A 13,764-nucleotide genomic window follows, 5' to 3' on the forward strand; every position below is an offset into this window, starting at 1 on the left:
GTTTCCAAGAAGCAGGTGTTCAAAGTGGATAATGTGTCTGAAGAATGGATCTTATATTAGTTATCTCAAAGAAGTGAATATCAAGTAAAATAGAAAGAGTTCGCATCATACTTATTTTACTTTAAGTTTTGGTTGGCAATCAAAGTCAAAGAAGCGAAGCGACCATCTACAAGTTACAGATATTCTCTTTACTTAGTTTTGCCATGAAGATCCTCCTTTTTTTATGCATCCATTTATTTGATATTAATCTTTAGTGTGTTCGATTGATGATCTTCATCCAATATTAACACTCGATCTGTTCTCATAAGCATTTACTATACTGACATTTAAAAAACATGCACTCATTCCAATTTATATATTACTATATAAATCACAATCATCAATTGTCAATATTTGTTTTTGGTCTTTTGTTACCAAGTTTTGTATATGTTATCGATATGAACGGTTAGACATATATGAGTCTCATTTCCAATAGAACCTAGCTAAACTGGAGGGACATTTATTAATTGGCTAGATTTGTCCTACTGCTCTACAAATCAATTTATCTAATTAACAAGTGATATAGATCCATTTTAATTAGTACTCAGATCAAAATTTAATATATAGTTAGATCAGATGCATGATTGAATATAATCAAGACCATATATATATATATATACTATGAATTTGTCTGCAATGATTCTTGATACTATTTTTTCCCCCGTTAATTAACAGTGTATTATTTTAGAATTTTCATCTAGAAAATTCATCTACATAGACACATAAATGATGGGACCCATCATTTCACTTTTTGTGGGCCCATCATTTATGTGTCTATTTAGATGAATTTTCTAGATGAAAATTCTAGATGAGTATCACAACTCTTTTGAGTTTTAAGCACCGTAAATTTACCTCCTCGATCCGATCCTCATCTATAAATAGATGGGGGGAGTTGCTCGATACTCTAAACACGCAATCACTTGAGCGAAGTGAGTGATATATTAATTAACCATGGCTGCCCTCGTCATGCTCTCTGTTGCTGTCCTCCTCGGCCTCCTACTGCCTTCCTCCACGGCCGACAGATGCGTTCTCAAAAGCGGCGAGACGCTGAAGAACGGCGATTCCCTCACCCAAGGGGACTATGCCTTGACCATGCAGACCGACTGCGGCCTGGTGTTGTACCAAAACGGCCAGCCCGTGCGGAACATCTCTGAAGATACCATCGGCAAAGGCGAAAACTGCCTCCTCCACCTTCATGACAACGGCGACCTCGCAATCTACGACTATAAGGACGAAATCCCGATATTTATTTGGGCGACTGGCACCAACGGCGTGGATGGAAATTACATCCTTGTCCTGCTGACCGACGCCGTCGCCATCTACGGCCCCGAAAAAATATTTTACGACGGCCCCTACCTGCAACCCAAGGACAGGAAGATCGCCATGGTGACTAAGAATTAGTAAATGGGCTTCACCACGTACCATGCATGGATCGCTATTAAATAATTAGCTACATATATGCATAAATAATTAGCCACGTGCATGGAACGTAGCCTCGTTTTTATGTTGTACGTATCGTATGTACGGTTAACTCGGTGTGAGTCGATCGCCTTAATTATCTACTTGCATGCGCTGCTTGAATTACGTTGAAATTAAAAAGAAAAACTATTAATTAATTAAAGAAATCTATTAATTATATATAAATTGAAAAAATAAAATTAATACAAGGTGGCCGGAATCTAACTAACCTAATTGAAAATTGAAATATAGAATCAGTTAAAATAGTGGATATTTATTCAAATATAGTAAATAATAATTATTTATGGTGATGGAGATAATGTGCTAGATAATAGTTTTTCATTTTTTTTCTTTAAATATTTATTGTCTCACATAACTTTAATTAATAAAAACATTTTGACTATATCATAAATTAGTTTATAAAAATCAACTTTAACTTAACTCTAATCTTACTATGATCATGATCTAAAATACTCGAAGGGCGAATTTAACAAATAATTAAACCTTTCAACCATCTTCGGGAATAAATCTTATAGGTAAGTCTTTTAGATAAGAAAAGCAGTGGAGGATGGTGTGGTTATAAATTATTTTAATTAAGTTCGTTCGATGTGGCACTTCGTGCGAGCAGAAATTCAAAATTTTATGTCGCCGTCCATCTACTTATAATTAAAAATGAATAATAAATTTAAAATTTTCTTATATTTGTTTTCAATCTTTTAATATCGATCCACTTTGGTGTTCATTGGAATCTTGAATTGACAATTCAATGAACTATAATAAATCAAAATTTAATAGAAAGTCTAGAAATTAAATAAATAAATATAGATATAGATAGATATATCAAAAATTATTCTTTTAATCCCCCATAGCCCGGGAGTACTAATGACAAAGAGAATGTTATAGATTATGATAAAATAAAGAGAGATATAAATTTCTAACTGGTTAATTGCAGGATTACTCTTTTTAAATCCTAAAGAGGCTTGTAGTCCACAGACTCTACACCGACACGAATCCTTTGGGTAGACTTAATTAGCCTTTGGTGCATATAAATGGCATTCAATAGTTGTATCCCTTTGATACTCTAGGTACATATATGTACTTTTAAGTAGTTGATAACTTTCTAAATTTTTAATTACTTTTCAAACCATTTCAAGTAATCTAGGAACGACGGGTAAAATAGTACTTATCATACGGATGGACGAGAAAGAGGAGTTTGAGAAGAATGTAAGAGAAAATAATCATCTAGATCTTTGTAAAAAATAAAAGAAATTTTATTTAATATCAACAGCTAAACATATGTTTATATAGACTATAACCTTAAAACAAAAAACAAAATCCTAGTTAATATATGGATTACAATTCCTATTTACACAAGAAATGAAAGAAAGTTTTTTTTTTTTTTAGCATACATGTAATTCTATAATTTCTAAACAGACTTAAATCCAAAAAAAATACAAACAAAAGCTAAAAATTAACAAAATACCTAAAATATAAAAAAAAATACCTTAAATATCAAAAGAATAAAAATTATCAATAATAATAATAATAATATACGGATCCTCCTACATAAATCATCTCGGGTAGAAAGAACTAGTCCTCGAGTTTAGAAAATAATGTCAGGCGGTAGACCAGGAGGAAGATTATCTAGTACTAAATCAGTAAAATTTACTAGAAGCTGCTGAACTTTGGGAATCTTCATCGATCCGCCAATGAGCATGACATTGACGGCAATACTCTTATCAAAGTCATCGCCACCAAGATTCCCCCGATGTTGAGAGCATACACCTAAAAAGTAATGGCATCACGTTTACTTAGATATGATATTTCCTTCTATTACTTCTATGTCCTGAGTTTGTTTAAAACTCCATAAATTTATCTCTTGCCACACCCAAAACGTCAAATTTTAGGTTAGCAAGTATGTCCTTTATCTTCTTAACTCCTTGATTTATGAGAATTTCTTCTCTTTCATCATTTTGAAGTCAATTTAAACATGGAAGCTCTCTCCCTTCAACTCTTGTGTCAACAATGACACCATCAGGGAAATTCAGAGTGTTCGAAACCTGCAACACGTCATCACTAACTTCATCAAGAACTTCATCCATTCCATCATCATTATAAACTTGATCATCAAATATTCGATCTTGTCATCGTCTCTCTCATCGTCCTCTAATTCATCCACCTCCTCATCATTATAAATTGGATCATTAATCACCTCGGTTTCGTCTCCAATCACTACAAGAAAAAGTTGAAAAAGTATTGTTAAATGTGGCTAAAAAAGTGTTGTTAAAAGGTTTGTTGTAAAAAGTTCGCTCAAAGACAATGCTTAAAAAGTATTGTCATTTTTTTTTACAAAGATCATACTTTTGTAACGCTTTAAAAGTATTATCTTTTTTAGCAGAAATAATATTTTTTTAATGGATAGAAAAGTGTTTTCTTTTTTAAAATATAATATTTTAACAAAAGATAAATCTATTTTCAAAACCAAAATCTATTTACACCATGAATTACTTAATTAAATCCTTATAAAATAATACAAATTAAAATATCAGGAAATTACAACTTATCAATTTTCTTACTATTAACTAGAAATATGTCATATAATTCAAACAAAAAATATGTTCACAGAATCCACAAATGTGTATCCATGTTTAGTCTATACAAAAGCAAAACCCTTCGATTGAATCTTTCGAGTAATATTAGATCTTTTCAGAAAATATGAGTACCCTTCATAGTGAAAATATGAGTACTCTTTAGGAGATAGTATTGTCAAAGAATCGTAATCATCTGACAAAGAATAATAGTTACTCATCAGAAAATATTTCGTTACACTGATATATACACGCAAAACCTTCTTATACTTGGGGGAAGGCTCCCTCAAGTTTCTATCATACAACCTATATAATACGAAAAACTAGAAGTTATTCACCCCTCTAACATCGCATCGATCCCAATAAATTTTAAAATAACACAAGATTTCGAGATAGAAATAGGCTCTGCTTACTTGTAAGTCATCATCCATACTTGATAAATGGTACAAGTTATAGATATTCTCTTTACTTGATTTTGCCTTGAAGATCCTCTTATTTATTTATGCATCCATTTATTTGATATTAATCTTTAGTGTCAATATAGCACGAATGATTTTCATCCAATATTAACACTCTCATATGTATTTACTATACTGACATTTAAAAAACATGCACTCCGACTTGTTTATATTACCCTACATAAATCACAATAATTAATTTTCAATATTTTTTTTTTGTCTTTTGTTAATAACTTTAATCTTTGTATATCTTATCGATACGGACGGTTAGAAATATATGTGTCTCATTTCCAATAGAACCTAGCTAAACTGGAGGGACATTTATTAATTGGCTAGATTTGTCCTACTGCTCTACAAATCAATTTATTTAATTAACAAGTGATATAGATCCATCCTAATAGTAAGCCATCCTTTTGCCGTGACAATTATATTAAAACAAACTGGTATGTATTGTGACTATATAATTTGACATCAATTGATAATTTTTATTATGTACATTGTAACTAATTATATTATTCTTTTAATTTCATTAGGATAATCTAAAATAAAATGGTATTGAATATGAATATTGTGTAATAAGCAAATGAAAAAGATAGTATTGAATGAAGATCCATAATTAAAGAAAAAAATAAATTTCTTCTTTATGAAATATTAAGTCATTTTACATTGAGCCTCAAACTTCTATTAATGTTTCAATTTACAATATCAATCAAGAATCAGCATTACAATCAATCTCAGTATGATGAAATATGAAGTGAATAAAGCGAATTTATCTACTTCTATATGAATATCTAAGGGTCGTTGATACTCTTTTTTGGATTGAATTTAGAGATTTATGGATACTGTCTTTTGGGTGAAGTTGGTCAAATATGTTTTTTTATTACTTTTTTGGATTGTATTTGTTAGATATTTATTGTATATTTATTCAATTTTAGTGGTGGAAATATTTTGTTCAATTAACATTATGTTGCAGTAAAATATAATTAATTACTTCTCTAATATAAATAAATAGTGGAGTAATACAATACAAAATACTTCAACAAATTTAAATGGTGGTGTAGTTTAAAAAAAATATTTACTTCGTCACAGTGAAGCCGTATACATACAAAAACTATGAAGTCATATAAATAACTTACTTCGTCAATCAATATAACATATGAAGTCATATATGATCAACTACTTCGATATTTTTACAAAACCAATAAAGTAAAAAGAACCTTTTTACTTCAAAATCGATTCAATTTTGAACTTGCTTTGAACAAGTTACTTTTATAGTGAAATAATAAACTGATCATTTTTAATTTCATATGCATCTACTCCAGTAATTATTTACTTATTATCTCGTTGAATTTCATAAGTCTATCAACATAATTTACATACACTATAACAAATTCATTTTTCTAGATCATTTTGAGATTTGCAAGACTGCTATCGTAATATAAAGTTGTTATATGTTGAGAGATGATTATTGTGTTTCATGAGCACCAAGTGCGAGATAAATTCATCTTATAGAGATAGAGTCCAACTTTATACTCGACTTCGCCAAAACGATATTATATTATCATTTTACCCGTGCTGCACCACCATCTTATCCAACTATTTTTACTTATTTGGACGATTAGAGAAATATTTTCTAGATTATATTACATAGCTTTATCACAACTATAATTAGCTTAGTAAAACATTTAGAAATTTAAGTATGATAATTATGACTTATTATCGACCAAAATTTATGCCACAATGAATGAGGTCTCTTCGGATGAGTAGTTGGTTTCTCACCGTAAAATCTCGGAGTCAATTCTTTGCAAACAATCATATTCCTGTCGTCTTTCATGTACTGCCACTACTCGAGCTGATAGCATCTCTGTCGTTTACATAACTTGATGGGACGCCTGAGATGAGAAGTGTTATCATCTATTGGCAACACGTTGGATGAGTTGGCGGGGTAAGCTAGGTTCCGGTACAAATTGGATGAATATCCATAAAGTGCTTGACTCAATATATAATTTAAACAATGCACATTAAATATGTTTTAAGATAATACAAACCCTTTTATTCATTTTATTATTTCCATGACACCTTGAATTAAAAAAACACGCGCTCCAATTCATCAACAACCAATAATTGAATTAAATAGTGAAAATAGTAGTACGAGTAAAATAATGCATGCTTAAACTAACGATGAAATGACCATATATATAAATGAAATGGTGGTATCTATATATAATGTATAGAATGTTTTAAATCAAAAAATCAATACCATATACAGTGAGTGTATACAATGTTTCCTCATACTGTTTTAGTTTTTTCTCATTAATTAATACATAAATTTACCTTCTATTTTTTAAAATATTTATTATCTCTCAAATAACTTTAATAAATTTTTTTTAACTATATCAAAAATTATTTTATATAAATCAACTTTAATTTAACTCTAATCTTCGATCATGATTATATTATAATTGGCACCATGATTATATTATAATCATTTTTATGGTTATAATACTATGAAAGTCCAATTTAACAAATAATTAAACCTCTCAGCGGTCTTCGGGAGCAAATCTTGTAGGTAAATCTTCTAGGATTAGGAAAGTATTGGAGGATGGTGTGAGTATAATTTATTTTAATTAAGTTTGTGACACTTACTACGAGCAAAACATCTAAAATCATATGCGGTGGTCCAGCTATTTAATTAAAAAAGAACTATAAATATTTAAAATTTTGTTATTTTTGATTTTGATCTTTTAATATCAATCTACTGTTGGAGTTCATTGTAATCGTGAATTGATTAAAATACATTTCAATTTCAATGAACTATAATAAATTGTGAGCTTAGATTATAATTTAATAAAAAGTCTATAACCACAGCGAGCACAGCAGTGAAGAGGATGTTATAGATTAGGATAAAATAAAGGAGTTAAAATATAAAATTAATCTTTTGCCAGAGTGTTCAGGAGGTTGTTATAGTGATTAGGGGTTTGCTATATTGTTTTAAGAGTTATTATAATGATTGGGGGTTGTTATAGTATTTGGAGTTTCTGTTATAGCAATAGTTGACTGATGGACAATGATAATCGAATGTTATTGTAATAAATAGAAAGTTTAAACCCCGATTCATCAACTCAACTGATGTGGTGTTATGCTATATTAATAATCGATTGATAAATAGAAATAGTTGATTGTTATTGTAGAAAACATAAAGTTAGGGAATTGATCCAGTTGATTAGTTGATTGAGTTAACAGAAAGTTTAGAGTTCGACTATGAATTTAACTAGTTGTCCATCAGTGGATTGATAAGTTTGAACAGTCGACTGATGACACTGTATTGCAATGAATAAAAAGTTTTTAGTCTACTGCAGTACTATTTAAATACCAATCAATTGTTGAACATGAACAGTCTACTGCTTGTGGTCAAATAGATTTGTTAAGAGTTGTTCTATAGGTATAATGATTGACACTACAATAAAAATATTAAAAGACAATGGATTTTATCTGTTGTCGTAGGCCCTTTAAAATCGTTATAATTGACAGTGTTGTTAAAAGTGAGGGCTACGACAACGATTTTAAACCATTGTCGTAGAATGAAACGACAATAGTTTTGCAACGGTTTAAAACCGTTGTCTTTGAATTATAAGACAATGGTTTAAAACCGTTGTTGTTTAAAGCACTTTTAATAATACTGTCAGTTACAACGATTTTTGGGACTATGACAACGGTTTTTAACCGTTGTCTTTGAGAGCGATAGACAACAACAACGAATTTTAAACTGTTGTCTTTTAAACTATTATTTTTTAATACCAATATATCAGATTTCAATATAAATATATAATAAAGGCTCATAATCACAAAAGAAAGAATATTCCTCATATCAATATCATTCAAAATGCTACTTATAAAAGAATTACAATCACAAAATAAGAAGCATGTCACATATTCAAATAAAATTTATCTCAATACAAATAAACAAATAAATTCCATTTACAACTAATGAACAATAGCCAAAAGACTAGAAACTTGTGATGGTGGTTCATGCCATGTAGGATCGCACTTAATTATTGTCAACCCAAGTCCCATCATAATCTTCAACTTATAGAATTTCATTGGAATCCTCTTTCTCACTTGCTGATTCTTTCATGCCAACTTTTTCCAATATTATTGATCATTAGTTTCATAATAAATCTAGTCTTTCCCACACCAGCTTCATCAAAAAGTTCAATCTTTCTACCCCTTTGATAAGGCACTAGGAGATCAACAACCTATTGATATCAAAAGAAATACACTATTATATGTATGAAAAAACTTGTTCTGAAAAAATAATAAACACACATATGTTTTTAGAACAGTTACCTGAATAAGTACATCATACAAAAGGTGTTAGTTGTGAGATGAGTTACTTGAATGCTTGCATGGCTGCACAAGTAGAAGTCAAATTCAATAGGATGGCATATTATTAGAATCAACAATAGTCCTTGGAATTTCAAGGATGGAAAGCTCCATTGAGAAAACAAGGTTTGAAAAAAATATACAAAATAGAATTGTCGTGAAAATGATGCATCCATGCTATCAACTAAACTAACCAGGCAATATGTTTCCACTCTTATCAACAAATTAGTGGTCACCATGATTGTTAGCAAATAGTCTAGTGTGATGACGTTTTTGGACCACCACAAAAGTCACTGGAGATTAATAGTTTGGTTCTAGAAAGGCATAGGCCTGAAACACAAATGGAGTGTTGAGTACAAAAACACTGAAACAAAAATCATAGTACAAATGATTGGAAAATTTACTTTTCTGATCGCATCTAGTTCATATAGTAGAACTTGATAGAATTGGCCCTCGCACACTCCATCCCTGAATGCACAACTTGGTATATTAATCTAAACAATCAAGTATTTTTTAAAATTTTCCAAAGATTCATATCTGTAGAATATAATCCGTTGAGGCTTTTGTCTAGTAGCATTTTTGAAGGAAATAAGTAGCTCCTTGGATTTTACATGACAGATGTTCTACCCAGCCAGGTAAATTGGAAAATAAAATCAACATTCTATTTAAAACTGGTTTTAGATTGTATTTCATACTTTATCATGCCACCAGTAAGAGTTCCTCACTGAGGATTTGGCCAGACCTTAAACAGATCTTGAATTAATTCTTGATGGGCCTAAGCACAGACCAATCCAGCATATTTTGTCACCTCGAGCAAGTCTTGAGACGAAACAACCTGACAAACCAAATATAATCAAGATAGTAAGGATACATCAAGGTAACTATACATAGAGCAAGAAATGAAGATTGACAAAATTACTTACAACTGTGATAGAAGGGTTAGAATCTTCCCCGGGATGAGGATGTGTTACGTCAGCACCAAATATTATAGTTGGACGGTCGCTAACAAGAGGAATGCGTCTTGACAATGCATCGACAAGAACTGCACCCCTTCCTCCAACCTATGAATCAAGCCTTAGTAACATAAAGCAGAACAAGAAAAATAGATCCACCTTCCACGTACTCACCTTTCCATTGATCTAGAGGCCAACATTGGCAAGGTACTGTTTACTCATCCTGAAAACATGCTTTGTTAAACAACATTGTGAAACTAAACAAAGGCCAGTCTCACATATCTGCTTTTGATCACTTGTAATAACTATGTCATATAATAATAAAGCGAACAAGAAAAGGAAAAAAAATTAAAGCTAAAAGGTTTAGCCAATTGATATTTGTCAACAAGCAAAAATATCAAGTTGTGTCGAACAAGATCAAGTGCAAGAAAGACATCATACCATAAAGAGAACCATCATTATTAGGCAATATTACAATGAGCAAATCAAGCTCCTTTCCCTGAGGTTGGAGTATGGTCATTGCATCATGATAGCATGCTGAAAGCACTCTTTCAACATGATCACGCCTAGCAGTTAGAGGATGAAGCACAGGATGTAGCGAAAATTCCTATAAAATATGTAGATAAAAATAATGATCTATGTGGCTCTTCTTCAAATAAGATAATTAAGAATTAAGTTGCATGTTTTAAATCATATGCTGTAGTAAAAATGTTGAACTCATACCATTCCTGATATCTGGCACATCTGAGCAAGATCATGACAAAATCCCCTGGCCAAATTATCTTGCACATTCTTTGCAAAATTGATACATGTCCAGCTATTCACTCTCCCACCATTTACAATTTTCTACAAAGTTTATAACAATATATGAAGTAATAAGATGAGCTTAAATCATCTAAATGGCAACCAATGCTCTTATACATGATATATATATAAAGAGAGAGAGAGAGAGAGAGAGAGAGAGAGAGAAAATTGTTATCCTACGGACCTATTGCTGTGGAATGCTACAGACTTGTTGATGTGGTAAAATCACGTCGTATTTTTTTCTAAAAATATCTGCGTCATTTTTTCTCCCCTTTTATTTTCCTCCACCAAACCCATCGCAGGAGGGTACAGTGAGAGTTAACGCCGCGATGAGGGAGGAAAGGGTGTGGAGAGGGCAGGGCTCCATAAGCGAGGAATCGCGTGTGTGTCCTCTAACCAAGCACTGTGGGAAATCACGTAGTCCGACGAATAGCTTCTCTTCGTTCTTGAATAGGTTGGAGTACTCATGGTCCCTGTCAGTGCCCTCCAGCAACGCCAGCTCTCACATTAAATTGTTCTCCATCAAAGATAGGATCTTGCCATTCTTCAGCCTCTCCTTGGTATCAGTCTGCTCGATTCCTCCGAAGTAAGGCTAGTCCAACACCAAGCCGGTGATGCTCAACGGGGCTAAGGAGTCCTGGATCGCCGCCACACGGAGGGAGGCGTGGAAGGCGATGGTTGCGCCTGCACTGTCAACCATGAGGAAGCAACGTTGAGAAGTCGGCGCATTCGGTGAGCAGGAAGGGGAGGTTTCCCTCCGCAGACGCCCCCATGGCGTGGGCCCGGAGCCAGAAGAGGGCGTCGAGGGCATCCTCAAAGGCAGCGGGCAGGCGGTGCCCGAAGAGAGGTGGTAGTCGACGGAGAGGACGACGGCGGGAAGGGCAGCCGCGAGACGGGAGCAGAGGCCATGGAAGGGGGAGGAAGCGACGTGGAAGATGATGAATCCACCATTGTGGATGTAGACGATGATCGGGAGCTTGGATCCGGTGGGAGGCAAAGAGGTGAGGGGAGGAAGAGGCGAATACTGGTGTCGCGGGCGAAGTCAAGTGGGAGGTCGCGGCAGAGGATGGCAGCATCGGAGGACGGCGAAGAAAGGGGGAAAATGGCACCCTTGGTGAGGGAGAAAAAATGACGCAGATATTTTTTTCTAAAAATATGACGCGATTTTACCACATTAACAAGTCCGTAGCATTCCGCAGCAATAGGTCTGTAGGATAACAATTCTCTCTCTCTCTCTCTCTCTCTCTCTCTCTCCCTCTCTCTCTATATATATATAACACCCAACAAATCAAGCTAGAGAGTATTCCTCAACAATCTTGTGACATAATAGACTAGTACACAAATTTTCTTAGGAAATAATAGCATGCAATGATGTAACAACTAGTGATAGAAAGTAATGACTACATTGATTTCTAAGATCTCAACTAGAAGGTCAAGATAATTATTATATCCCAACATGGGTTATCAGCAGCCAAATAGAAATGAAGACCCATTCATAAATGCAACTTACAATTCTCTAGGGATCAATGTTTGCAATCCTGAGAGCGTGCTCCATGGCTTCAATGGATGGTTTTACACAATATTGACGTCTTTGGTAGATCAACATTTGGATCAGGTTTCGATAAGTAGCCAATTATGTCGAAGATGTTGGCTGAATTATCTTCTCTAGATGAAGAGGATGAAGGGTTTAGTGTCTCAAAGCAAATAACAATATCAAAACAATCTTCCAGATCCAGCTTCTTAAGCACTTTAGCAGCATGAGCTTGATCACCATTAGTGAATATCTATTCATTTAGGTTGATTTATGAGCTTGTTAGTGAAGTGAAAAAAAAAAACAAAGTTGAATCAGAGAGTTTCAACATCCATGCCCCAGAAACTCACAACTTTTCGAACTGGAAGGCTCAACAAGAGTTGACTTATAACAGGATCTGGCTTTAATGTTTCATATGGTAATCTTCCATGGAAAAAGCTATTAAACCACACGAAATCAGTAAACTCTTTGCTTTACTAAAACCATAGAATGAAACATGTGAAGCAAAGATAAAAAAACAATGATAGAGTCAAACCTATGGAAATCATCATAATCGAAGTTATAGCCAATGGCCTGAAAAACAAGTAGAAAGCTTCTCATTACTGCAAGCGCACCTTTGTCGAACATGAATATAATATTTACCTTTAAACCAGCCATTATCGTTCCATAGTGCTTATACAGAACAGTACACAACTTTAGTAAATTGTTTTCTTCAACCCCTAATTTTTCAAGCATATATTCTGAAAAATGATAAAATATATGTCTCAATTCTTAGGGAAAACTTGATATAGAAACAAAATAGAGACCATACCTAAAATATTCTTGCGGCACTCGATGGCAATTCCGAAACTTAACGGATAGAGGGTGTCATCAAGATTTGAAAAAAAAAATCGAAGGCAAGCAATAGTAAATTAAGAAAGGATTCATATGCTATAACTTCAAACCTATCACCAGATAGCCAAATGTGAAAATGTACCAAACAAAAGTCAATCATATCCGATATTAGCTTTCGTGAACATCTCCTTTGATTCCATATCTATAGCTCACAACTTCAGAATCATAAACCTAAGGTTAGGAAAAAGCAAAGCATGACGAATAAAGGTTTGATTTGGACCAATCTCTCCCAAAAGATCAAGGTTTGTTCGGGAGAGGAGACGAGGAGCTGGCTGGAAAATTCTTGTGAGGGGAAGATGAGGTCGTTCTCCTCGGATTCTAAGGGCTCACCGAGGATGACGACGTTAAGGTGTGAGATCCGACCAACGCCTGAGGGGTGCAGGGACATGGATTCCATGTGCCGGAGGCGGTTGGAGAACGTGACACCCACCTTCAGAGATGTCGCCGCCGCCACCGCCTCACCAGTCGTCATCACACACCGATCACGACACCCTCTGGAAGAGGAAGAAGACTGATGAGGAGGGAAGAGGTTTTGGCGAAGAGGGACGGAGCACAAGCAAGGAGAGGAGTCGCCGCTGAGATCTGAGATGCCCTAAGCCCTTCGCGTCCTCTTCCAAGATGAAGAAGAGGAGACAACAAAAGAAGCGCAGATTCAT

At 33.8% G+C, this 13,764-nt stretch overlaps 1 protein-coding gene and 2 pseudogenes across 1 annotated transcript; 1 reads left to right on the plus strand and 2 right to left on the minus strand.

The window, feature by feature from the left end:
• The first annotated feature begins 990 nt into the window (after nt 1–990).
• Nucleotides 991–1,440, plus strand: LOC122019413 (curculin-2-like). Its single transcript, XM_042576883.1, has one exon. It carries the CDS (start codon nt 991–993, stop codon nt 1,438–1,440), a length of 450 nt encoding a protein of 149 aa, XP_042432817.1.
• A 7,343-nt stretch (nt 1,441–8,783) lies between these two features.
• On the minus strand, nt 8,784–10,719 carry LOC122019414 (annotated as a pseudogene).
• A 1,480-nt stretch (nt 10,720–12,199) lies between these two features.
• On the minus strand, nt 12,200–13,248 carry LOC122021629 (annotated as a pseudogene).
• Between the last annotated feature and the right edge of the window lie 516 nt (nt 13,249–13,764).

This window comes from Zingiber officinale, chromosome 9A, assembly GCF_018446385.1.
Source record: "Zingiber officinale cultivar Zhangliang chromosome 9A, Zo_v1.1, whole genome shotgun sequence".
Lineage (NCBI taxonomy): Eukaryota > Viridiplantae > Streptophyta > Magnoliopsida > Zingiberales > Zingiberaceae > Zingiber > Zingiber officinale.